The sequence below is a fragment of the Protomyctophum bolini genome (genome assembly GCF_963924005.1).
Source record: "Protomyctophum bolini genome assembly, chromosome: 13".
Classification (NCBI taxonomy): domain Eukaryota; kingdom Metazoa; phylum Chordata; class Actinopteri; order Myctophiformes; family Myctophidae; genus Protomyctophum; species Protomyctophum bolini.
In genome coordinates, this window is record NC_137874.1 from 10,545,688 (window position 1) to 10,566,496 (window position 20,809).

Sequence of the window (20,809 nt, forward strand, 5' to 3'; positions counted from 1 at the left end):
CTACAGTCTTTGGCCAAATTGTATGTAATGTCCAGGCCTCTGTGATTGTATTGTTCCTTTGTGAGCCTGATGGATGTCTGTGATGGGTTATACAATTGTTCTGGTTGTTAACTCTTGTGAGACGAGGGCGAGGTGAAGGCTAAATACGAAGTTTGAATAAGTTTTATCGTTACCTGAGTTACGTGCAATCTGAAATCTTTTGATTAAGTGTGACGCCCTAACCAGAATCCTTGTCTGTGTTTATGACCGTCACGGTCAATTTGAACAGATTATCTGCTGCTGCTACTGGAGTGGGTTTGACAAACAGTGTGGGGAGGGTGTTTTGTTTGTCTACCGGTCTGTGTGTGTTTATGTAGGGGTGGCAAACAGATCATTTTACAGCTTTGAGCTTAAGCACTAGCAATATTAAGAAATCTGTCTTGTGTTTGTTAGTTTAGGCTTGATCTTTTTGTTGCTACTGTGTAGACCACCAATATGGGTGGAGGAAATAGTTACATGGGAAAACTAGCTTATCGAATAACTAGCCACCTAAAGCAATATTAATCCCATAAGACTCCCCGGAAACTCGGTGTTCACTTATTGTTTGTGGTATTTTATAGAGTTTAGCACTATTTCTTTTCACTGGAGAATCGGCACCATATCTGATCTGCGTGACTGCGTCATGCCGTTAATTGAGTTAATGCAACTGAGATTGGTGCAGGGTTTTAACTGTTAGTCGATGTTCTGGAAGCAGTTTAGAAGATTTTGGTGACACATTTTGCCCAGTTTAGGTAACTGCAATTAGAAATCCTCCTGCAATCACATTCACAATTTCTCTGAGAGACACACACACACACACACACACACACACACACACACACACACCAGCAAGCCTTTACACTGTGCTAGCTTCCAGTCAAGGGGTCCCATGGGGGATACAATGAGGAGTTTCAGTGCAATTTCCTCTTGTTTCCAGTACACACGTGCACGCGCACACACATGCACACGTCACGAAGATGTGAAATTCATTCATCTCCCCTTCCATCCCAGAAGCACATTCCTCAATCTTGTTCCCACTCAGACGTGTGTGTGTGTGGGTGGGTGGGTGGGTGCGAGCATGTGCGTGCGTGTGTACTGGAGCAGGGGGTCAGGAGTTAAAGGGCCTATAACATAGACTATAGAGCGATGGAAACAAAGTTATAATTGACAACAAGCAGACAGCTCCTCTCTTTATGTCTGCATGTTTCTCTCTCCGCCACTGGACCGTGCATGTTGATACAGTCATCAAACTGGTTATCTCCCCCCCTTAATGAATAACCCACTATTAATGCCAGACTTGACACTGTGCTGCTAGCCATGTCGTTTCTGTCGGGTGGAAACCTTGTATGTCCGAAACTGTTCATTAAGATGATTAAAACATTTTAACATGGTGAAACTATAGCCGATCTAAGCTCTCATCAAGATCTACGAGCTAGCATCTGCTGTTTTCACTGCTTTTGTGCGACGCTCACTCTTGTAGGATGACATGGGTTCTGCCCGACAGCACCGTTATCCAATATCTTTTATATCTGCATATATTTACTTATTAGCAAATGTTGGAGTCTATATTTTATTAATGCAGACAAAAATCACTTATAGGTAATAAACAAAATAAAATGCTTTTCATCAGTAGATACTGTACCTTGCCTGCAAAGTGGGTCCATTTCCATTTGTGTGTAGATTAGAACATAAATTGGCAGATCACTGTTGAGCAGACGGTGGTGCCGTGTGTGGACAATTTGTTAACAAGTTTTCAAAATGCATTGCGGGAGAAGGTCAATGAACAATCGGCACACCACTTCCTGTTTTCAATATAAGCCTGATCTCGCAGAAGGGTGAAATCACATCAGCCCTCAACAGCTTCTTGTTAGTCAATAGTCTTTCAATCCATACCTCCTGGGTTCGAATCCCGCTTACGCCACTATTTTTGTGCCAACCAAAGTAAAGTTTTAGAATTTAGACCATTGCCGGTTAAGACTGAGGCGATGGAGTCCGACATACATTAAGTACGAGGTTAGAGTTACTGTTAGGGTTTGGGGGAGGGTTAGTAATGTCTGACATACATTAAGTATGAGGTTAGAGTTAGTGTTAGGGTTTGGGGGAGGGTTAGTAATGTCTGACATACAGTACAGTTCACCCGTGGCTTGTCAATGATCTCTTTCAGTGCTTGCTGCTTGTTTCCTATTTTGGCCCACAGATAACCTGGGAAACGGTTAATGCCATGCTTTACTGGCTAAAGCTACAGTACAGACAGAGACAGAGAGAGAAAGGAAGAGGAGAGAGGTGAAAGTGTCGGGTAACGGCACCGCATATTGTCAGGGCTTGTTAAACACGACGCATTTGATGGTCGCATGGCAGGAGGGAGAGAAGTCCTGTTCAGTCACAGTCACACCAGGGGCTTTCCCCTACTGGGGATAGATCAGCTTTCCGGGAGCTTGGGATTAACAAACAAGCAAACGCACAAGCCAGACAACACACACAGTGTATACCAACTACTACCAAGAAGGCTTGCTGTGTGTTTGTCCGTTCCTTTGTGTGACATTGCTCTTGTTTGTCCAGATGTTTTCCCACAAGCTCTGTGAGGCATCTGATCCCCAACAGCCTGTTTCGTCTATCTGTCCAGTCTCTACGTCACTGGGTGGTGGTGGATCACTGGATACACATTCACGCACGCACGCACGCACGCACGCACGCACGCACGCACATACATACATACATACATACATACACACACACACACACACACACACACACACACACACTCTAGCTAACAACTGAGCACCCCACTAGTCTTGCGTAGCTAGATGATCGGAGTTCTCCGCCCTCTGATATGCCTACGGAAGTCTAAATTCAATTTGGAATGGCAAAACATCAGTGCTAACCGACCCACGCCCAATGCTTTGAAAACCAAACCTGATTGTTGATACCGTCCCAAAATAAATAAATAATGGTTATTTTATGTTTTATTTTCTTCTCCGACCCCGCGCTAACCCATTCATTGAATTTAGATGTCTCACCAGACGTATCAGAGGGTGGACCTCTCAGATTGTCTGGCTAAGAAGTGACACTAATGCACCCTATACTCTCCCCACTTCCATGCTTCTTGAATGGCTCTTATTTCAGTAAAAGGTTTTTTCACTTCATCACTTGACGAGGAAGTGTCAAGGAACCCTACTCTCCGTTGAATATAGTTAACCACTTTCAATCTGCATTTTGGACAATTTATGTCAATTTTAGCAGTTAACCAAGCAGCTCTTGGTACACACGGTCGTGTAGCAGGAGGCAGGAGCTCCATCTGTAGCTACTAGCGACCTGGCTTGAGAACTGGAGGGTGGACTGACTGGTAGCTGGCATGGAGAGAGGTTCCAGTTCAACATCTGGGCACTGCGGAGGTGCTCTTGACCACCTAGTGGCTCCTGGGCACTGCTATGTGGCAGTCCATCATGCCACAATGCATGCCTATAATCACTAGTTGTGCATGTGTCTCTGTTTCAGGTCTGTGTTTGTGTATAAAAACTATGATACGGTGGGTAACAATTCAGTCGCCATAGGGATTAATAAATAACAAGAGCCTTGATCCTATTCGTTTTTAAAGACTGTAAATCGCAGGAAAAAGCAAGGTCTTATGCACACCTGATGTAATCAGCTCAGAAACGGGAGGCAGGGATCAGATGTATAGAATAAAATGAAATAACCCGCACACTGGTTTATTCTATTCTGCACGGTGTGCAGGTTATTTTATTTTATTCTTAAAATAAATGAATTAAGAAATAATTCCATAATCAGCAAAGACTTTTTGGGCATTACAGAAGTGTATGGCATGATTGACCCCAAGGCACCAATATCTATTCTCATAGATTTCTAACCACTTAAGCCCTATATAATTTGTCGTACGGTACGACAATTAGCCAGAATAGAAGCCGATCTACAAGCTCACGTGAGGTTGCAGATCTGCTGTATAGTTTTTAAATTCACCTATAACCACAAGACCAAAAATAGGAACGCTACAGTAGGTTGGAAGTGGTACATGTCAGGTGATCACAAGACACTTACCGTTTCTTTTTTGCTTTGCATTTTTGTGCATTTTATTTTGATGCTGCGTGATTGATTGTTGCTGTGGCACCGACCACTGGGCGCATGTCCTTCACTGAAAGTCAGGTCATCACTCCTGCAATCCGTGTTCTCACAGCATTCTAGTCAACACGCACACACACACACACGCACACGTCACACACACACACACACACACACCCACACCACATGTATTTGTGGACCACACACTAAAGTCTAGTTGTTTTTGTTAGATTTTCCGTCAAAACCAGAGCAATAACTAATGATATTTATAATCTCTGCGCTGACTCTCATTGCTTTGAAGTGGGAATGGTACGTGCACTCGGAGACACATGTGCTACTTTTGTGTGTTCGGCGTTCATGTATAATGGCGGTTGGCGTCGCAGAGCATGTGCGTCTGTCTGCATACGAGCATTGCGCATTGCCTAACCCCTACGCGCACGTTTTGGGTTCCGTGGTTCGTCCTCGTTGCCCGCTCGCGCCGAGAGGGTGTGGAGTTTCTGTTTCCTGTTGTGCCTCTAACTGGTGGTTAGTCAACATTTTAATTACAGCCCTGTGTCGCTTAAGTGTTTCTGGCTCCCTTTGGCTTTTCCACCGGGCTATGTGAGAGATTCAGACTGGCTGAATAGACACGTGTGCACTGTGCGCAAAACTGCGCACGCGATTGCTCTCTTTCTATGTTCGAAGAGCTTTCCAGGTGGAGGCTTTGTTTGAATGCTTGTTTTGCGCCTGCGGTGTTTGTTGTTCATTAGCCTCCGGTGAAGGCTTTTTACATTAACATCGTGATTTCTTCTTCATATCATTACAATTATCTCAGCATGTTTGAGTAACCGTGCGTCCCCTCTGTGTGCTCACTGCTCACACCATGTGAAATTTTGTATTGATATCGCGCAGACATATTTCACCAATACGTTCCATTTCCATAAACATTGTATCTTTTATTATGATTTCAAGCACCTTTGTTTGTCTAGTCAAGACACTTGCATGAAAATTTTACTCATCGTAGAATATTGGATTCAGTTTCAATATGCTCACGCACTGTCTGACCTCAACTGCATCTGATTGTCTGAATCTGATAATGCTTCTCACATAATTCATCCATTCAGATGAAGTGGGGGGGCTGAGTACTTTTGCCAGCCAGAGTTTCCACCCTAGCTAACGCCAACCCCAGACCACAAAGGCCAACGCTATGATCTGCTCAGTGTGAACATTGTCATCTGTACTGTGTATGTCCAGCATACTGATGCTTCTTGCAGAAGAGAATCTATGCCCTGTGGACTACAATATTAAAGGACATCTTCACCCATTTTCAACCCATCTTGGTCCTCACTAATGCTCAATAAAATGGTTAAAAAGCAATCTATGCTCTCTTCAGGAAACCGCCTACCAGTGACTCCATCATTAGGCAGGGTTTTTTTTAATTTATTGTTTTATTTTTTTCAAACTAAATTTCTTATTTAGATTTGTATTGGCTTCTGTTATAGCGTGCTAACTTTCCAAGAATAGAAACCCTGCAGTTTCCATCAGGTTGGATTCCCCATCGATGATGTCACTAAAGGCAGGGTTCTGAACTATCCACAGCTCTCCTCTGAGACACAGAGTTGACAAAAATGGTACCATATTATACTGAGCATTAGTGAGGAGTCTGAGGACCAATTATACGAAGATAGGTTAGAAATGGGAGTTGTTCTTTAACTGGAGCTCAAAAGGGCACATCACAGGCAAAAACATTAACATTTTTAAAAGTGGTAAAGCAGAAAATAACACATTTTCAAGCATACAGGCAGGTGACGGGCACAGTGAATCGTCACCATCACATTGCTTCCCCAGTAACCTGAGATGTTTTACTGCTGTCAAATGATGGATCAGGGCAAAGTTTTGACTATATTGAAAAGGTGAAACATTGTAAACGGTCAATCATAAATCAATGCATGCTGCATTTTAATATAGTTTTACTTTTTGTCTATTTTCAGGCTAGGAACAGGGAAACTGATGCCCTGGCCGCGGCCAAGGTGATCGAGACCAAGTCTGAGGAGGAACTGGAGGATTACATTGTGGAAATTGACATCCTGGCTAAATGTGACCACCACTACATCGTCAAGCTGCTTGACGCATTCTACCATGACAACAAACTCTGGGTAAGAAATGCGGCCTTCAGACTATCAAGTTCTCTTGACGTTGTGGGCTTTCACCACCCATTCCTTCTCTTAAGCATATATATTTTAACACTGGCATAATGTGGCATCCCTATGACAGCATGTCATTATAGGTGAACATTTTCTTTTTTTCTTTTTTTTTTTAAAAAGATTTGTTTTTGGGCTTTTTATGCCTTTTTTATTGATAGTTAACAGTAGACAGACAGGAAAGGGGGAGAGAGACGGGCTCGGGAGTCGAACCCGCGGCACGCTGCCCGGCCCAGACGGCCGAGCCAACCGTCCGGGCCTGAAAAAGTTTCATATATTTAAAAAGAAATGACACTTTGTGGCTCAGTACGGCCGCTTGGGAATCAGAAGTTAACTGGTTTGACCCCCCAGTTCCCCCTGGGTCGGTGTTGGAAGTGTCTTTGAGCAAGACACTGAGCCACTAACTGCTCCTTGTGAACAGGTTGGTGCCTGGCATGATTTCCTGTAATTCACATTGTAAAGCGCTTTAAATAAAAGAGCTATATTAAAAAAAAGCTATATAAAGGCACTATTTTTATATTTATTTGTTTGTTTGTGCAAGTGTGTCAGGAGAACGAGGGCAACTGGTGAGCTAATGGCCTGCTCTGACCTGTCTTGACACAGAGGTTTCATATCCTCTTCCATGTAGCATGCTAGGCTTGTTTTGCTTCTCCCTTTGCCTCTCATTGCGTTTTACTCTTAAGTTTTCTACTCTATAATCTACCCGTCTGCCGTAGGTATCTCGCCAAGACAAATAATTGTGACCCCATGAATCACGCTGGTCCCTGAAATTGAATATCCGAGGAATTACAAAGCAATCTGAAAGCTAAAGATGGCTGTTCCTCCAGTGACCCTATAGCACGTCTCGTGTTGTTATAAACTTTAAAGGAATTTGAGATCACTAATTTTAGGCTGACTTGAATAATGTCTTATTCACAATGACCTTTGAGTCTATAAATGGAGATGGAGCAATTTCAAGTCCAGTCAGATGCCAAGTGAAGTGCGTGACATGAAGTGAAATGTATTGCGTATGGGGAAGTTGGGATTTCTTAAAGCATGAAATGGAGGCACTATGACACTCATTTTGTGTGTGTGTGTGTGTGTGTGTGTGTGAACATAGGGCAATTACTTGTTTATGTGGAGTGGAGCTTTAAAATACCAATGTTCAACTCGTTTGTCCAGCTTTAGCCAGGCTGTTGGGGAAATTCTTTACTTTTGGCCCAATAAGAAAAAGCTACATTGATTGTTGAAGTACTACTGTAAATTCTATTATTTTCAAACAATCACAGATTTCTTAAGGTTGTGGTCACGGCTTGATCATCACATGTTATGTGCGCACGTTGAATGGTGAAATGGAACACCAATGAACTAAAGTCCACACCTTCAGTGCGACTAAATGCAACGCTGATTTCCGTACGTGCCGTCCATGTGCATATGGACTCGTGTACACATGTGTATCTGTGCGTGCACACGCAGCTGTGTGCCACAGCCCAGAGAACTAGTTAGGGGTGAGCAAGTCATAGCTGGAATTCCTGAGCGTAGAAGGTTGCATTGTGAGACTGTGTCAGCCTGTGGTGTTTAGCTTGAGGCCTGAACTCTGCACAAAACCACCTACCTACAGCATTCTGACCACAGGTTTCCTGTATGTGTTTCCCCTCTATGATCTCGCTCACGGGCCATTGAAAACATCCATAATATATACTATGCTTTTGCTGCCTACTGTGACCCTTCCCACCCCCTGTCGGTTCCGAGCCCACCATTGCAACACACACACACACGCGCACACACACACACGCACACGCACACGCACACGCACTCTCAACTTATTTTTATATACTTATATCTTTGACTGTATTTTCAGAACAACCACAAACACTTCCTCTTTTAGGTAGGACAGTGAGTTTTAGGGTGCTTTCCCCTGCAATACGTCTGAGTGGACGGAGGCGTTTGACCATAAAACCCACTTCTTCTACAAATGCAACATATAGGATGACAAACGTTGGAACAGGCTGTACTTACTGTATAGTAACACGGTAATCACGGTCGTATCTCACCGCCATGGCAGGATGCGGAGAATTAAGTCTCCGAGGTTGGTCGGTTCAGACGTCGACAACGCCTTGCCCTTTCAGCTAGAGAGGTGGGTGGACAGGGCAGAGGGTGGCAAGGCATGCTGCATTCCAGCAGCCCACCCACCCCTTAATATGCTTCCCCGGGCAGAGACGGTGAAATAGATAGATGGAGCAAGAGAGAGAGAGAGAGAGAGAGAGAACGGCTGTTTGTACTTCGTTTAGGAGCAATCTGGTCTGGAAGCCAGTGAGCCTGCCAGCCAAGCCAGCCAGCCAGCCAGGCCCACAGTGTGAGAAACATGGGGCCTTTATCACAGCGACCACACTGCTGACATTAGCACACTGACGAGAACCAACAGAAAGTCGTAGAGTTGGAGCAATGCGGATAAAGAAAGACGGCCGTATAAAAAGCATTCTTTACAGGCATACTGTAATTTAAATGCAGATGATGAATCCACATTTGTGGTTGGGTCTTCTGCTTTCAGAATCAGGAACACTTTATCAGCATAGGCTCACAAAAGGATTTAGCGTTGATGATGCGTAGTTGCGTACTAGTGCAGACAGCCCAACGTCGAACAATGACGCAGGGCCAACAACTGTGTACATGGATATTCCATTACAGGACCTGCATACACAGGGGGAAAAAAATGCTTTCAATCATTTTTGTGTCTCTGCATATTCATATCGCATCTCACAAAGGTGATATAATGTCACAAGCATGTTGTCTCTTATCTATCTCTGAGATTAATCATGTGCATGTTTCTGGCAGCTGCCTGCCTAGATTTATGTGTTGTTCTTGGATGTCACTCCATGAACAAACGCAGTAGTCCTGCTGGAAGTTGGAAGTGCTCAAAAGTGATATTTCTTTGGTTAAAATAAAAAAAAACGAAGGTTTTGTTAGAGGCTTAATAATGTTCGGTTCGCACAATGGTAAAGTGTCTTGCACTTCCCACTGCGGAGGTTGTGGGTTTGAATCCACTGTGGTGAATCCGGCTTTGTTGAGCGTCGATCTATACGAACACAATTGACACGTTTTCGGGGGGAGTAAATGTTCTAAAAAAATGCAGTAAATGTTGTTCTAGTGTCTCTCCAGTTCTTTAGTAAACGGAAAATTATCCCTTTTCAGTTGCTCATTTGTTTGTTTCATCACTTCCATGAACAATATAGGAATACAGAGCTATTGAACTTATTTTAACAAAAGGTATCGCTTACACAATTTTAAACCCAAATCCCTTTGTTCTGATACAAAGGTGTATATATATATATGCCGGACGGTTTGCTCAGGGCAGGTTCGACTCCCGAGCCCGACGGCCTTTGCCGCATGTCACACCCCGTCTCTCTCCCCCAAGAAAGTACGGTAGTGTATATGCCCGACTAGTGACGTCGGACACATTGTTTTGCGTCAGTGGGCTGGCATCTCCTAGTGGTAATCATTTACCTGCTTATAGTGACTAATAGTCTAGTACGCCACACCTAAACCGCACTTATCAATCACACGTTGCCTATTGTTTCCTTTTTAATTATAACAATCGTGTGTGTGTGCGCACGCATGTAAAGTGCGACATTCATCATTGTTGATATATTTTCTTCATGTGTAATCCACTTCAGCTTTACTTCTTTATCTGAAATCCACTTCAGACATGAAGACGAAGCGATTAAAGGTCACTGAGGAGGTTTGCTTCCAAAGGGCTTATGAATAATATTCACGTGGCGAAGCCAAATACCTAGCAGGAACCTCACATCTTTCTGGTTTCCGATTTTGTAAACACTGCATGAGTCCGCAAGTGATGCATGCGTGTTCGTCTGCCTCCGTGTCTGTGTGTGTATAATTAGAATATGTGTATAATTTGTACCCCAGGATCTATATAACTCTTTCTTTAACCCATTCTGACCGGGAACCCATTTTGGTGTTTAGCATCATGTTATGCTTTAGCTATTGAAAAATAGCAGATCTACAAGCTCATAGCGCGCCACCGAGTGGCGCGCTACGAGCTTGTAGGTCTGCTATTTTTGAAAAATCGAAGAACGGCTGACATTTTTAGAATCTGATCTCGGGTCAGAATGGGTTAATCAGACCAGTGTGTGTCCAGTGGAAACCTCGTATGAATCTGATCTCAGGTCAGAATGGGTTAAGTGGCCGTGTCTTGACAAGCAGGGGACAGACTTTGTGAATTCTCTCTGTAAAGGAATGCTGCCATGAGCTTTTAGACAGAAAGACTGACACAAGGAAAGACATGGACAGGCAACAGAGCAGACAAAGACATCATACATGGAGATGCAGACACGGATATGTCTGGCTGAAGGGACCCAGGCAGGGGAGGAGAGTCATCGTCTGTTAAACAATGGATGAGGCTCAGCAATATCCATCGTGATCTCCGATCTTCTCGTCCAAAACCCTCCATCGCTCTTTTAATCTCTTCTCTTCGGTTCACTTTGATCTCTTTGTGTGCAGTTTTACATTCTTGTGGCCGAGTTCTCCTTTCCACTGTGTGCATGCGCATACTCTATATACAGTAGCTACGTGTCCCTTCCAGGAAAGAATGGTATTACCATTCAGTCAGTATAGTGCTTATATGTGGCGAAAATAGCCAATCTACAGGCTGTACAACACATCGCATTATGACGCGTTATGATCTGTATATTCGACAAGTAACACAATTACAATAGGGCGAAGTAAGAACACCAATGCATTACTCGATGTTGAAAGTGTCACAGTGCATTATGTGAACAACAAGTGAACAGTTAACCAATTCTGGAAGGTAACCCCTTTTGGTGTTTTAAGCATTATGTTACACTTTAGCTATTGAAAATAGCTCATCTACAAGCTCATAGCGCGGCACCGAGTGCCGCGCTACGTGCTTGCAGATCTGCTATTTTTGAAAGATCGTGAAAATGTGGCGCAAATCTGAATCTGAATATATCGTTCACAGCAAACGTTTTTAACTCAAATCTTTGCTTCTGGGTGATCCCTAGAACATATTTTCAGATGGGGTCGGCGGCCAAATAGTTTGAACACCACTGACCTAGAAACATAGCTTCTTCAGAAAACTGTCATGATTTAGAAGACATTTGTAGAATCAGTTCTCGGGTCTATTAATGTGACTTTTCCGCTACTCTGATGGAGTGTGCCGTGGCTTCTGAAGGAATCCTTTTTACCGTTTTGGGGGCAGCAGGTTTGAAGAAAGCGGGTCTATGTGTCGTCGAGCAGAGCTCTATACTCTCGAAATTCCTAAGAAAATGAGATAGGAAATGACTGTCTCAAGCAGCAAAAGGAGCGAACGCCGAGCAACGCCCCTTGTGTCAGTGAAGCGATGTCTGCCCAGGGGAAGTACGAAAGTAACAGTGTCATTAAAATTCACAGTTCATGGTTAAAAAAAACCATGCTGATACCGTTGATATATAAGAGATTCAAATGTGATCCAGCTTGACTGAAGGGCTGCCAATCATGAAGCCTCCAGCTTTTCACCAGAGGAGAAAAACTGCATTTTTATTAATTTTCTTTAATATGAGTTAGTAAAAATAGCAGACCTACAAGCTTGTAGCGCGCCACTCGGTGGCGTGCTATGAGCTTGTAGATCTGCTATTTTTCAATAGCTACAGCATAACATAATGCTAACACCAAAATGGGATAAATATCAGCTGAAATCATCATGGAAATACGTTTAAACATGTAGCTAGGTGTAATGTTAGAGTCCACAGAACTTGAATGAACCTCGTCTCAGGCCTGTTTTCTCAACTCGCTGTTTCTCTGCAAGACATTGCTCTATAAGCCATATCCCCAAAACTGATGGGTCAAACTGAACCACCAATATGTCAATTTGAATCTTATGATTCCCTGCTTCCATAATATGACATGAAAAAAATCCAATGACAGTCCCTCAGTGAAACTCGGTCACAAATAATTGTTAAAAAAAAAATCTTAATTATTTGATTAACCCTACACATACGCATGATTTTAAATGTTTTAAATCCTGTCCTAAATATCACTTCCGGTATATTTTCAGCCCTATACTGCATACGTGCATATTAGTACAGTATGTGTCATTGACAGTGCATGTGCGAGTACATGCATGAAAAACGTACGCATGCCTGTCTGTGCATGATGTGTCCACATCTATTCCGCTTATACGGAGGATACTTTGCATGTTGCACGACCAGTCGGACAGCATCTCTCTCACCGCAGCCGCCACTCCGTGCTGACGTCATCCGGACTATTTCAGGAATTCTTCCACGCTGGGGAAGAAACTTACAGTATGCTAGAAAGAAACACTGCACCCAAACGCATCATAGATTTGTTTTAATAGAGCTTGGCTAGTGTAATGGGTGGTGCAATTGGGTTTTTTACGTGTGAGGAATGTGGATGTCACCGGCGATGATCACAAATCACAGGAGTTTAGCTAAAAAAATGCCCGCTCAAAATATGTTTCTTTTTTTGTGTGCGTCTCCTCATGCAGTAGGTGAGCTGTCTTTAGAAGTGGATCTGTCTGTGTGACCGCGTGTGTGTGTGTGTGTGTGTGTGTGTGTGTGTGTGTGTGTGTGTCTGTGTCTGGGGCCAAAACTATAAATAACCAAATTCTTGGGATGGGTCCATCTGGTTCCATTTGTGCACTCTCAGATTTACAGACCTACACAGACCCCGTGGAACCCCCTCAACGACCCCTCGGGGTCCGCCGGCCCTACTTTGAGCACCACCGAAGACGTCAGACAGACTGTCACATAGTTGATGATGTCTCATCTAATCTCGCCCTGACCTGCCTTTGTGATACACTTATATCATCGCTGAGATTATCATGTCAGAATGTTGGCTGTAAAAGGAGCGAGTCGTGTCCAAGGACATGTCCTGGCTGTAACATAATAGTCATGTCTTGTTTACAAAATACAAATCCTCCCAAGAGCCCACTGTTTTCACTGAGACACCATGGCTGTCTGCATGCCTGTCAATGTGTGCAGGTACATTTCTTTTTGCATACATCTGTTTACTCAGAGCATACCTTGCTGCTTTGTTGCACATGAGTGACACACGATTGTGTGTGTGTGTGTGTGTGTGTGTGTGTACCTTTTGTCTGGGTGCTGAAACTCCTCACTGCCTGCCTGATACTTGGACAGTGCTGTCATAGCAGTCAGACTGTAATGAATGGTTTGGATTAGTTACTTTATTATGGTAACGCTAGAGGACGTAAGTGTGTGTGTGTGCCCGTGTGTTTCTTACATGATTACACAAGTATGAGATCACCCAGCAGGTATGCTGTGAGCTGCTTGTGGTCAGTGCTCAGTGACTTGTCATCTGAAGGCCAATTAAAACAATGCTAGGATTTGTTCGAGCATAATACTGTATACACACATGGGACATAACGCATACAACCTGGCACGCACGCACACACGTACGTACGTACGCACGCACACACACACAGAGGTTTAGGTTGCAGCATCCCGAGGCTGTGATTATTAAATCCTAACTTCTTCCTTGTATTTGGTTTGGCTGCGCTTAAACTAGCTTGACACGTTTTTAGAAAAGACACAATTGACAGCTGGAGAAAGGGACAGAGACGGACAGACAAAATGGACGGGCGGACTATGTAAGGAGAGGAAATGAAAAGTAAATTGTTAGGAAGTTAGTCTTGGCCAAGATAATACCTTTTTTGGGAGGTTTTTCTTAGTCTCTCCCTCTCCCTCTCTCTCTCTCTGCTCTCCTGTGCGTACATGTGTTGTGCTACACAGGATGAGCGTGGGACTGGGACTGCAGTCTGACAAAAAGTTTGTTAATATTATGCATCGCTCTGACCCCAGCACTACTCTGTGTGTGTGTGTGTGTGTGTGTGTGTGTGTGTGTGTGTGTGTGTGTGTGTGTGTGTGTGTGTGTGTGTGTGTGTGTGTGTGTGTGTGTGCGCGCGCGGGCGAGATACCCTCTGTGTTGTACACATTGACTACAGGTGTGGAAGAAACATTTAACTAAACCAGAATGCAGTTTTTGTTTCTCTGGCAAGTGATGACATTGTTCAACATTTTACTGTAGCAGTTCACTAATAGCTTTTAGATTCAGTTGTGTTGGCGCTTTAACACCTGCATTCCCCAACGGGTATCTTTTTAAGGTTTTATCAGGTTCAATTAAAATGGTTCTAGAAAGTCATGACCTATAATGTCAGCAATGCAATCATACTGTACTTGATAGCATCTTATCATTTTTCAGAGTGTGGGTTTAATGCAAATGTGGATAGAGGCCTAGAGGGTATGAGACAGTAGAACGGTCCTTCCTTTCCCTGTCTCTCAGTATTATTCTTTTCTTTTCATTCAGGTTTTTTTTTGTGACAAGCCCAGGGGCAAGTATTAAACAGACGTATAAAATATAAAAATAAAACTCAATCCCCCAGTATTATTCTATTATGGACGGTCGATCTCTCCTTCCCTTTTTCACTAGTGTTACATTTCTTGCCGTGACAATCCAATCACTGTGATTCATCACAGCTGGGTCAACCTGAGCCTTATCCTTTTCTTTCTCTCTCTCTGCAGATCATGATCGAGTTCTGTGCTGGAGGTGCCGTGGATGCCACGATGCTAGGTACGTATCCCTGTGTTTGGTCTCTCTTCCCTTCTGCCTTCATTCATTCGGTCTTAACCCATTTTGGACTGGGGTCGATAAAAAAAAGGGCTTCTAAATCCTATTTCTTTTTGTGGAAAACCCATGTTTCTATGTCAGCGGTGCTCAACCTTTTTCATGTCAAGGTCCCCCACAATTATCTCTATTGGGCCACAGACCTCCATCTCAAAATATGTAGTTCCAGGGACCCCCCCCCCCCCCCCCCCAGAACCCAATATCTTAGTTAAAAATGTTCGCTTTGAAATATATATTCAAATATTTGCGCCACAATTTCGCGACTTTAAAAAAATAGCAGACCTACAAGAGCTATGAGCTATTCTTCAATAGCTAAAGTATAACATAATGCTTAAAACACCAAATGGGGTTCCCGCCCAAAATTGATTAATTTCATCCTCTGGCCCTTGCTATTCTCCATCTCACACTTTCCTTGTAATGTCCCTTCTATCTATTGCCTTTATTTCCCGCATCCCTCACTCATTCTCTTACTGTCTCTCTCTTTCAGCTTCCTCTCCATGCGTTCGCACTAGCGGCAAGCCGGCGACAAAATTACAAACTAGTCGGAGACACTTCATGTCATAAGATAGAAGTTTAATTCATGAGCTCAGGGGAGAAGTACTTTAAACATTCAGTGTGTGGGTACACTAGTTCTCAGAGGAAGTGGAACGCAGAGAGAGATTCTAGTTCTATGCAAAGTTAAGAGAGGGAATTGCTTGTGTAAAGGGACAAAGTTGTACCCAAAACAAGAGATACCAGGCATGTGCCGTGGCATCTCAACTCTACGGTATTCCGTTGATTTAGAACCTACAGTATCATCAAGAAGGCCAAAATTGAAAAACGATATAAGGAGTGATTCTACCGGAATTCTTCCAAAACATAATGATTGATTGACACATTCACTGCGTCACCGAAGCGCTGATAAAAGTTGTGTCCAAGCTTCAGCTGTGATTTGTAACGAGTCACGGACATCAGGCAGTAAGGTTCTGGCTTCATATCGCTGGCTTTTGTTTAAAAAGAATCGGAGCTGTCGCTTTGTCGCTGCTAGTGTGAACGCAGCATCTCGGTTTTCTAAGTGCCGTTGTGTGTCACAAGTGTAAAGTTTTCAAGGTGTGGCATAAGTGACATTTGCCCTTCAGAAGGAAATTACTTTGTTATGACAGCGTTATCACTCAGCACCATTACATCATCTTTTGGAGAGCTTGTTTCAGGCCAGACATCTGATCACCAGATGATACTGCCCAACTACATTTTCCATTTAAAACAGGTTCCGAGTCGACGCACAATTCATTTTCATATCGTAGGTTTAATTCAAATAGTGTCTCAATTAACCAGGTTTAACACTTAAACCTACTAATACTAGGCCTACTAATAAAAAATGGTAATTAAAAAAAATAAATCTTAAACAATATGCTTTGGAATTGGTCAGCAAACATGCCAGACCACTGTCCTTTTAAGTACTGGTCTACTCTACACTGAACCACACCAGCTCAGCTCCTATCATGCTTGTACGCTCTAGAAACGCTCTAGGAAGCCGTCACACATGACAGAGTCCCCTCGGTGTGGGAATTCCCCCTGCTGTGTTTTTACTGGCTAATCTGTGTCCTCATACAGCCGCCGATGCTTCGGCTACAGCTAACCAAACATACACAGAGAATAGTACTAGTTAGTGGCTTCTATCTGTCGGCACTTTGCTTGCCTAGGAGCACCGATCAAGAAATGGTCCACAGAAAGCGTTTTATGGGAGGTGGAGTGCTTTGGAAATCACGTCCAGCGTGCTCGCATGCAGCGTTTGTTGATGCTGTTGCTGTGCTCAAACGTCTCATCTGTGTTATTATTAGCACACATAGCCTAGCTGAAAACAACAGTCGAACATCAGCTCGTAAATTACCGTGTTGTCAGACAAAGCCAGGTGACATTAATGAGCAACGCTCTTCTTCGAGAGTAAACAATCTTTTATGCGTGGAGGCGCCCAGAGCTGTGGACACGGTCCCCAATGAGTGGTTAGATTTAGGTGTGTCGGTACTGTCTATCTTGCACACATGGCTTTTGGCACACCTAAATCTGACACACCCATTATTAATATGTATTACCTGCAGCTGCATTGCTCTAGACCAGGGGTCACCAACCAGGGGTTCGCGATCTACCAGTCGATCGCGGGAACGTTTCCAGTCGATCGCGAAGTGTCCGACCCATTTGAATAATGTCAGTGCCGCTCGTCACATGCAAATTAATTTTGAGCAGAGCGCTGTGGCTCTGAGTTTGAGAATAGACCCCATCGTCCAAGGGTGTGTGTGCGTGTGTGGTGGGTGGGTGGTATCTTAGCAACACTGAATGATCTGTCCCATTGGTCGTGTGCTCGTATCATGAGCCAATGGCTGCAGCTCTGAGCTTCCCAGACCCAGGTTCACATCAAGGTTCACAACAAGCCGTAAAGAGAACTGACAGGTCAGCCACAGGGCTGCTACCATATTAGCAGCTGTGAGCGCTCTTCTCTTCTCGTGAAGAAAGCAGGACAGAGTTGTCAAATAAATCCCGCCGTCATTCATACTGTATTTATTCTCCGACCCGACATTAAAATACGGAACAACGTGCGTTCATTACGGGCTCGTGACAGGCTGCAGACACTTGAGTACTAGCCGATAGCGCCCTGCTCCTTCAGTTTTCGTTGTTCGTTGTTATAATATTTTTTATTATTGGGATTTGATCATTGATGCAAATTCTAAACATATGGATGCAGCTGCAGAAGTTGTGTTGCTTAAAGGAATGCATAGTTGCGTTCTCCTCAACTGCTGCGCAGCAACAACAAAAATATAAAAATGAGAAAAATATACTGAATATACCAGTCTGCAATGCAAACTAATAGGCGAGTGCACTCCAGGGCATATGCAAAGGGAAAGAATGACTTCTGTCCGTGACAATAATCAATGCTACAGTTTGAATTCTGTACACATGCACACATAGAGCAAAAAATATGATAAATATGAAATATGAAAACTTGTTGAAGTACAACACATGAGTCAAGTAGCTGCTTTTGTATCAAACCCTTTCCTCTTTACTGAGCCTACTGTCATTGAACTGCTGTCCGATAAAATGCAGGATGTGTTTGCATTAACTTCAGATATTTAAATGGGGATTATTGGATTAGTAAGTGACTGTCACCTGCAGGTCAGAGCTAAAGAGAAGGAATTTTGGTCTCTTGTAAGCAGAGAAGTATCCCCTGATTGTGTCGTGTGCACTGAAGCTGCATGCCTATACTTTGGTTCCACGTACTTATGTGAAATGGCCTTTTCACAAATGAAAATAATAAAATCCAAGTTTAGAACTCGTATGACTGACTCACATCTTAATGACACCCTCAGACTGGCAATCACTAAATATGAACCAGATTTCAAAACGCTTGCAGATAAAGTGCAGTCACAGCAGTCTCATTAAAGGTGGGCTGACCCTGAGAGTATGTCACCATATCTGTGCAAATATATATGGTCATGTTATGCCTATGTCATTTGAACATCTGCCAATGTGAATATTCATTGAAATGAGAAACAAAATATTTCTAATACTAATTATTTCTAATTTGTCTTAATATTATTTGACATTGATAATATAACTTACTATAAGTATTTATTCTAATTTAAGCTTTAGTCTTTGTGTGGATGTGTGCACATGCATTGAGCCTGTCAGAAATAGCAAAAAAACAAGTGTTTTTTCTAACACGTTTTAGTGGTAGATCTTGGCTTACAATTGGGAATAAAATGGGCTCTTGGGCTTGAAAAGGTTGGTTACCACTGCTCTAGACAGCATGTCTTTTAATCTGCTGTAGTTCTGAACCTGAATTGGTAAACAAACCATTTTTACAGGTAAACACAGCTGAAGGTTATGACGTTAATTTCGTTTACTGTTGGCGCTTCTGTGCCAGCATGAAGTTAATTGTACGGGGGCTGTCCAGTCCATGCTGGCTCACAAACGTACCCATTACAGCTTATACTAAAGCTTCAGCCATGTTAACCTGTCAAACCTGCCGCTGTAGAATTGAATCAATGAACTGGTCATTGAGCATTAAACAAGAGTTTATCTAGACATAGTATATTACCGATGTATCACTCTCTCACTCCCCTCCTCTCTCTCTCTCCGTGTCTCCACCGTCTCCCCCCCCAACCCCCCCCCCCCCCCGTGCAGAGTTGGACCGCGGGCTGACGGAACCTCAGATAAAGGTGGTCTGCCGGCAGATGCTGGAGGCGCTGGTCTACCTGCACGGCATGAAGATCATCCACAGAGACCTGAAGGCCGGCAACATCCTGCTCACACTGGACGGGGACATGAAACTGGGTACGGTCTCACTTGTCTGTGGGTTGTAGAACATGTCAGTTTTCTGTTAAATGTCTGTTTCGTGTCATCACGCACGTAGCAGCATAATCCCTGGTAACCCCCCCCCCACACACACACACACACCCCCTCTCCAATTTAGTAGTTATGCCAATTCCCCCCATGTAGTCCCTGTCACTCACTGCTGACCCCACCTGTTTGATCTTGGGGAAGGTTTTTACTTTTTAGACAACGACGTGTTTCATCTGACAGAGAGGTGTTTCTCTGGGAGGAACACGCTATCCAATCCCAGGTCCACTCCCTGCTGAACAGTAGCCAACTCTGGCTAACGTGTAGGAGTCGCTAGTGCAGTGATGGATATATTCCAATTGTGGGAATCATTTGGGATTCCTGGCCAAGCTAGACGCAGCGTATAGGATTAAAACCCCTAAGTCACAACAGTCACAACAGTGAACATTAGCCCTGCACCACCCGGGCATCCAATTGAGCGTATGCGCGTGACGTCATCATCATACCCGAATTTTCTGGCCTTGACAGAACGAACGGAAAAGTCCTACCTGATTGCATTAAACGACGTTAAGCAACTTTAAACTCACTTTGCCACACATTTTATTCATGAGCATGCTGCATATACCCTCTATTATTTATTATTTTTTTTAGGAGCTTTTTATGCCTTTATTGATAGTAGACAGTAGAGAGAGACAGGAAGAATGGGGAGTGACACGCGGCACACCGTCGGGGTGTCTTGGCAGCCTAGTTGCCCAGACGGTTGAGCTAACCGTCCATGCTGCATAGTTACCCTCTATCGATGTACATTTGTGTGGTCATTCAGACAGACATAAGTACAAAACGGAAAGCTCGACCTTCAGCCACGCTGAAAAAAAAAATGCTGCAGGAACCCCCGGGTAGGCGTGAGTTGATTGGGTGTTCTGTTCTCCCACGCCCCGCGGCTAGCAGCTCCATGTCCTATGCGGTCCTTTCTCTACGGACAGTGCATGTATCGACTAGTTCCACTACTTGATGGTGACCCCAGAGGGTGTCCTCTTAATGATCCTATTTATAGGATCCTAAGAACCAGAATACACGTCTCTCTCTCTCTCTGCACTAGAACACTGGTGCACTATACTGATCACATGCCTTTCCTAGAACATTAGCTCGGCTCTATTTCAGCTTCTAACTCTGTTCTGTTACCGGGAAGCTGGAACACATAAACAATATAACACTATCGCCCCACTAAGCTGCATGGATACAGTGCAGAGTGTAAACTACCCCGCATAATCTCTTAATGCATTTGTTTATGTATCCATGATTATTCATGATTCATTAAATGCATCACCGACCCACTGTGTGGGCAAAAATAAGTTACTTATCAGGAAATGAAACTTTATATCTACATACCGTGAATAGACTAGCGTTGCTCTTTGTGCGGTGATCGCTTTTATACCGTGAAAAATATTAGCTTGTTTTTCCGTTTTACTTTTGGAAGGAGACGTGTAGTGTGTCATAATATTATGCATTTATTTGTGTGTCTTGTCGCGTTTCATTTTGGCCAGAGGCCATCCGCAGGGCCCGTCTTA

At 43.6% G+C, this 20,809-nt stretch overlaps 1 protein-coding gene across 1 annotated transcript in view; it reads left to right on the forward strand.

Moving 5' to 3' along the window:
- Positions 1 to 20,809, forward strand: part of stk10 (serine/threonine kinase 10) — a 67,397-nt gene that overhangs the window by 10,481 nt on the left and 36,107 nt on the right. The window contains exons 2-4 of the mRNA XM_080780305.1: positions 6,063 to 6,227; positions 14,825 to 14,873; positions 19,086 to 19,235. Of these exons, the coding sequence (XP_080636431.1) occupies positions 6,063 to 6,227; positions 14,825 to 14,873; positions 19,086 to 19,235 (364 nt within the window). The remainder of the gene's footprint in view (positions 1 to 6,062; positions 6,228 to 14,824; positions 14,874 to 19,085; positions 19,236 to 20,809) is intronic.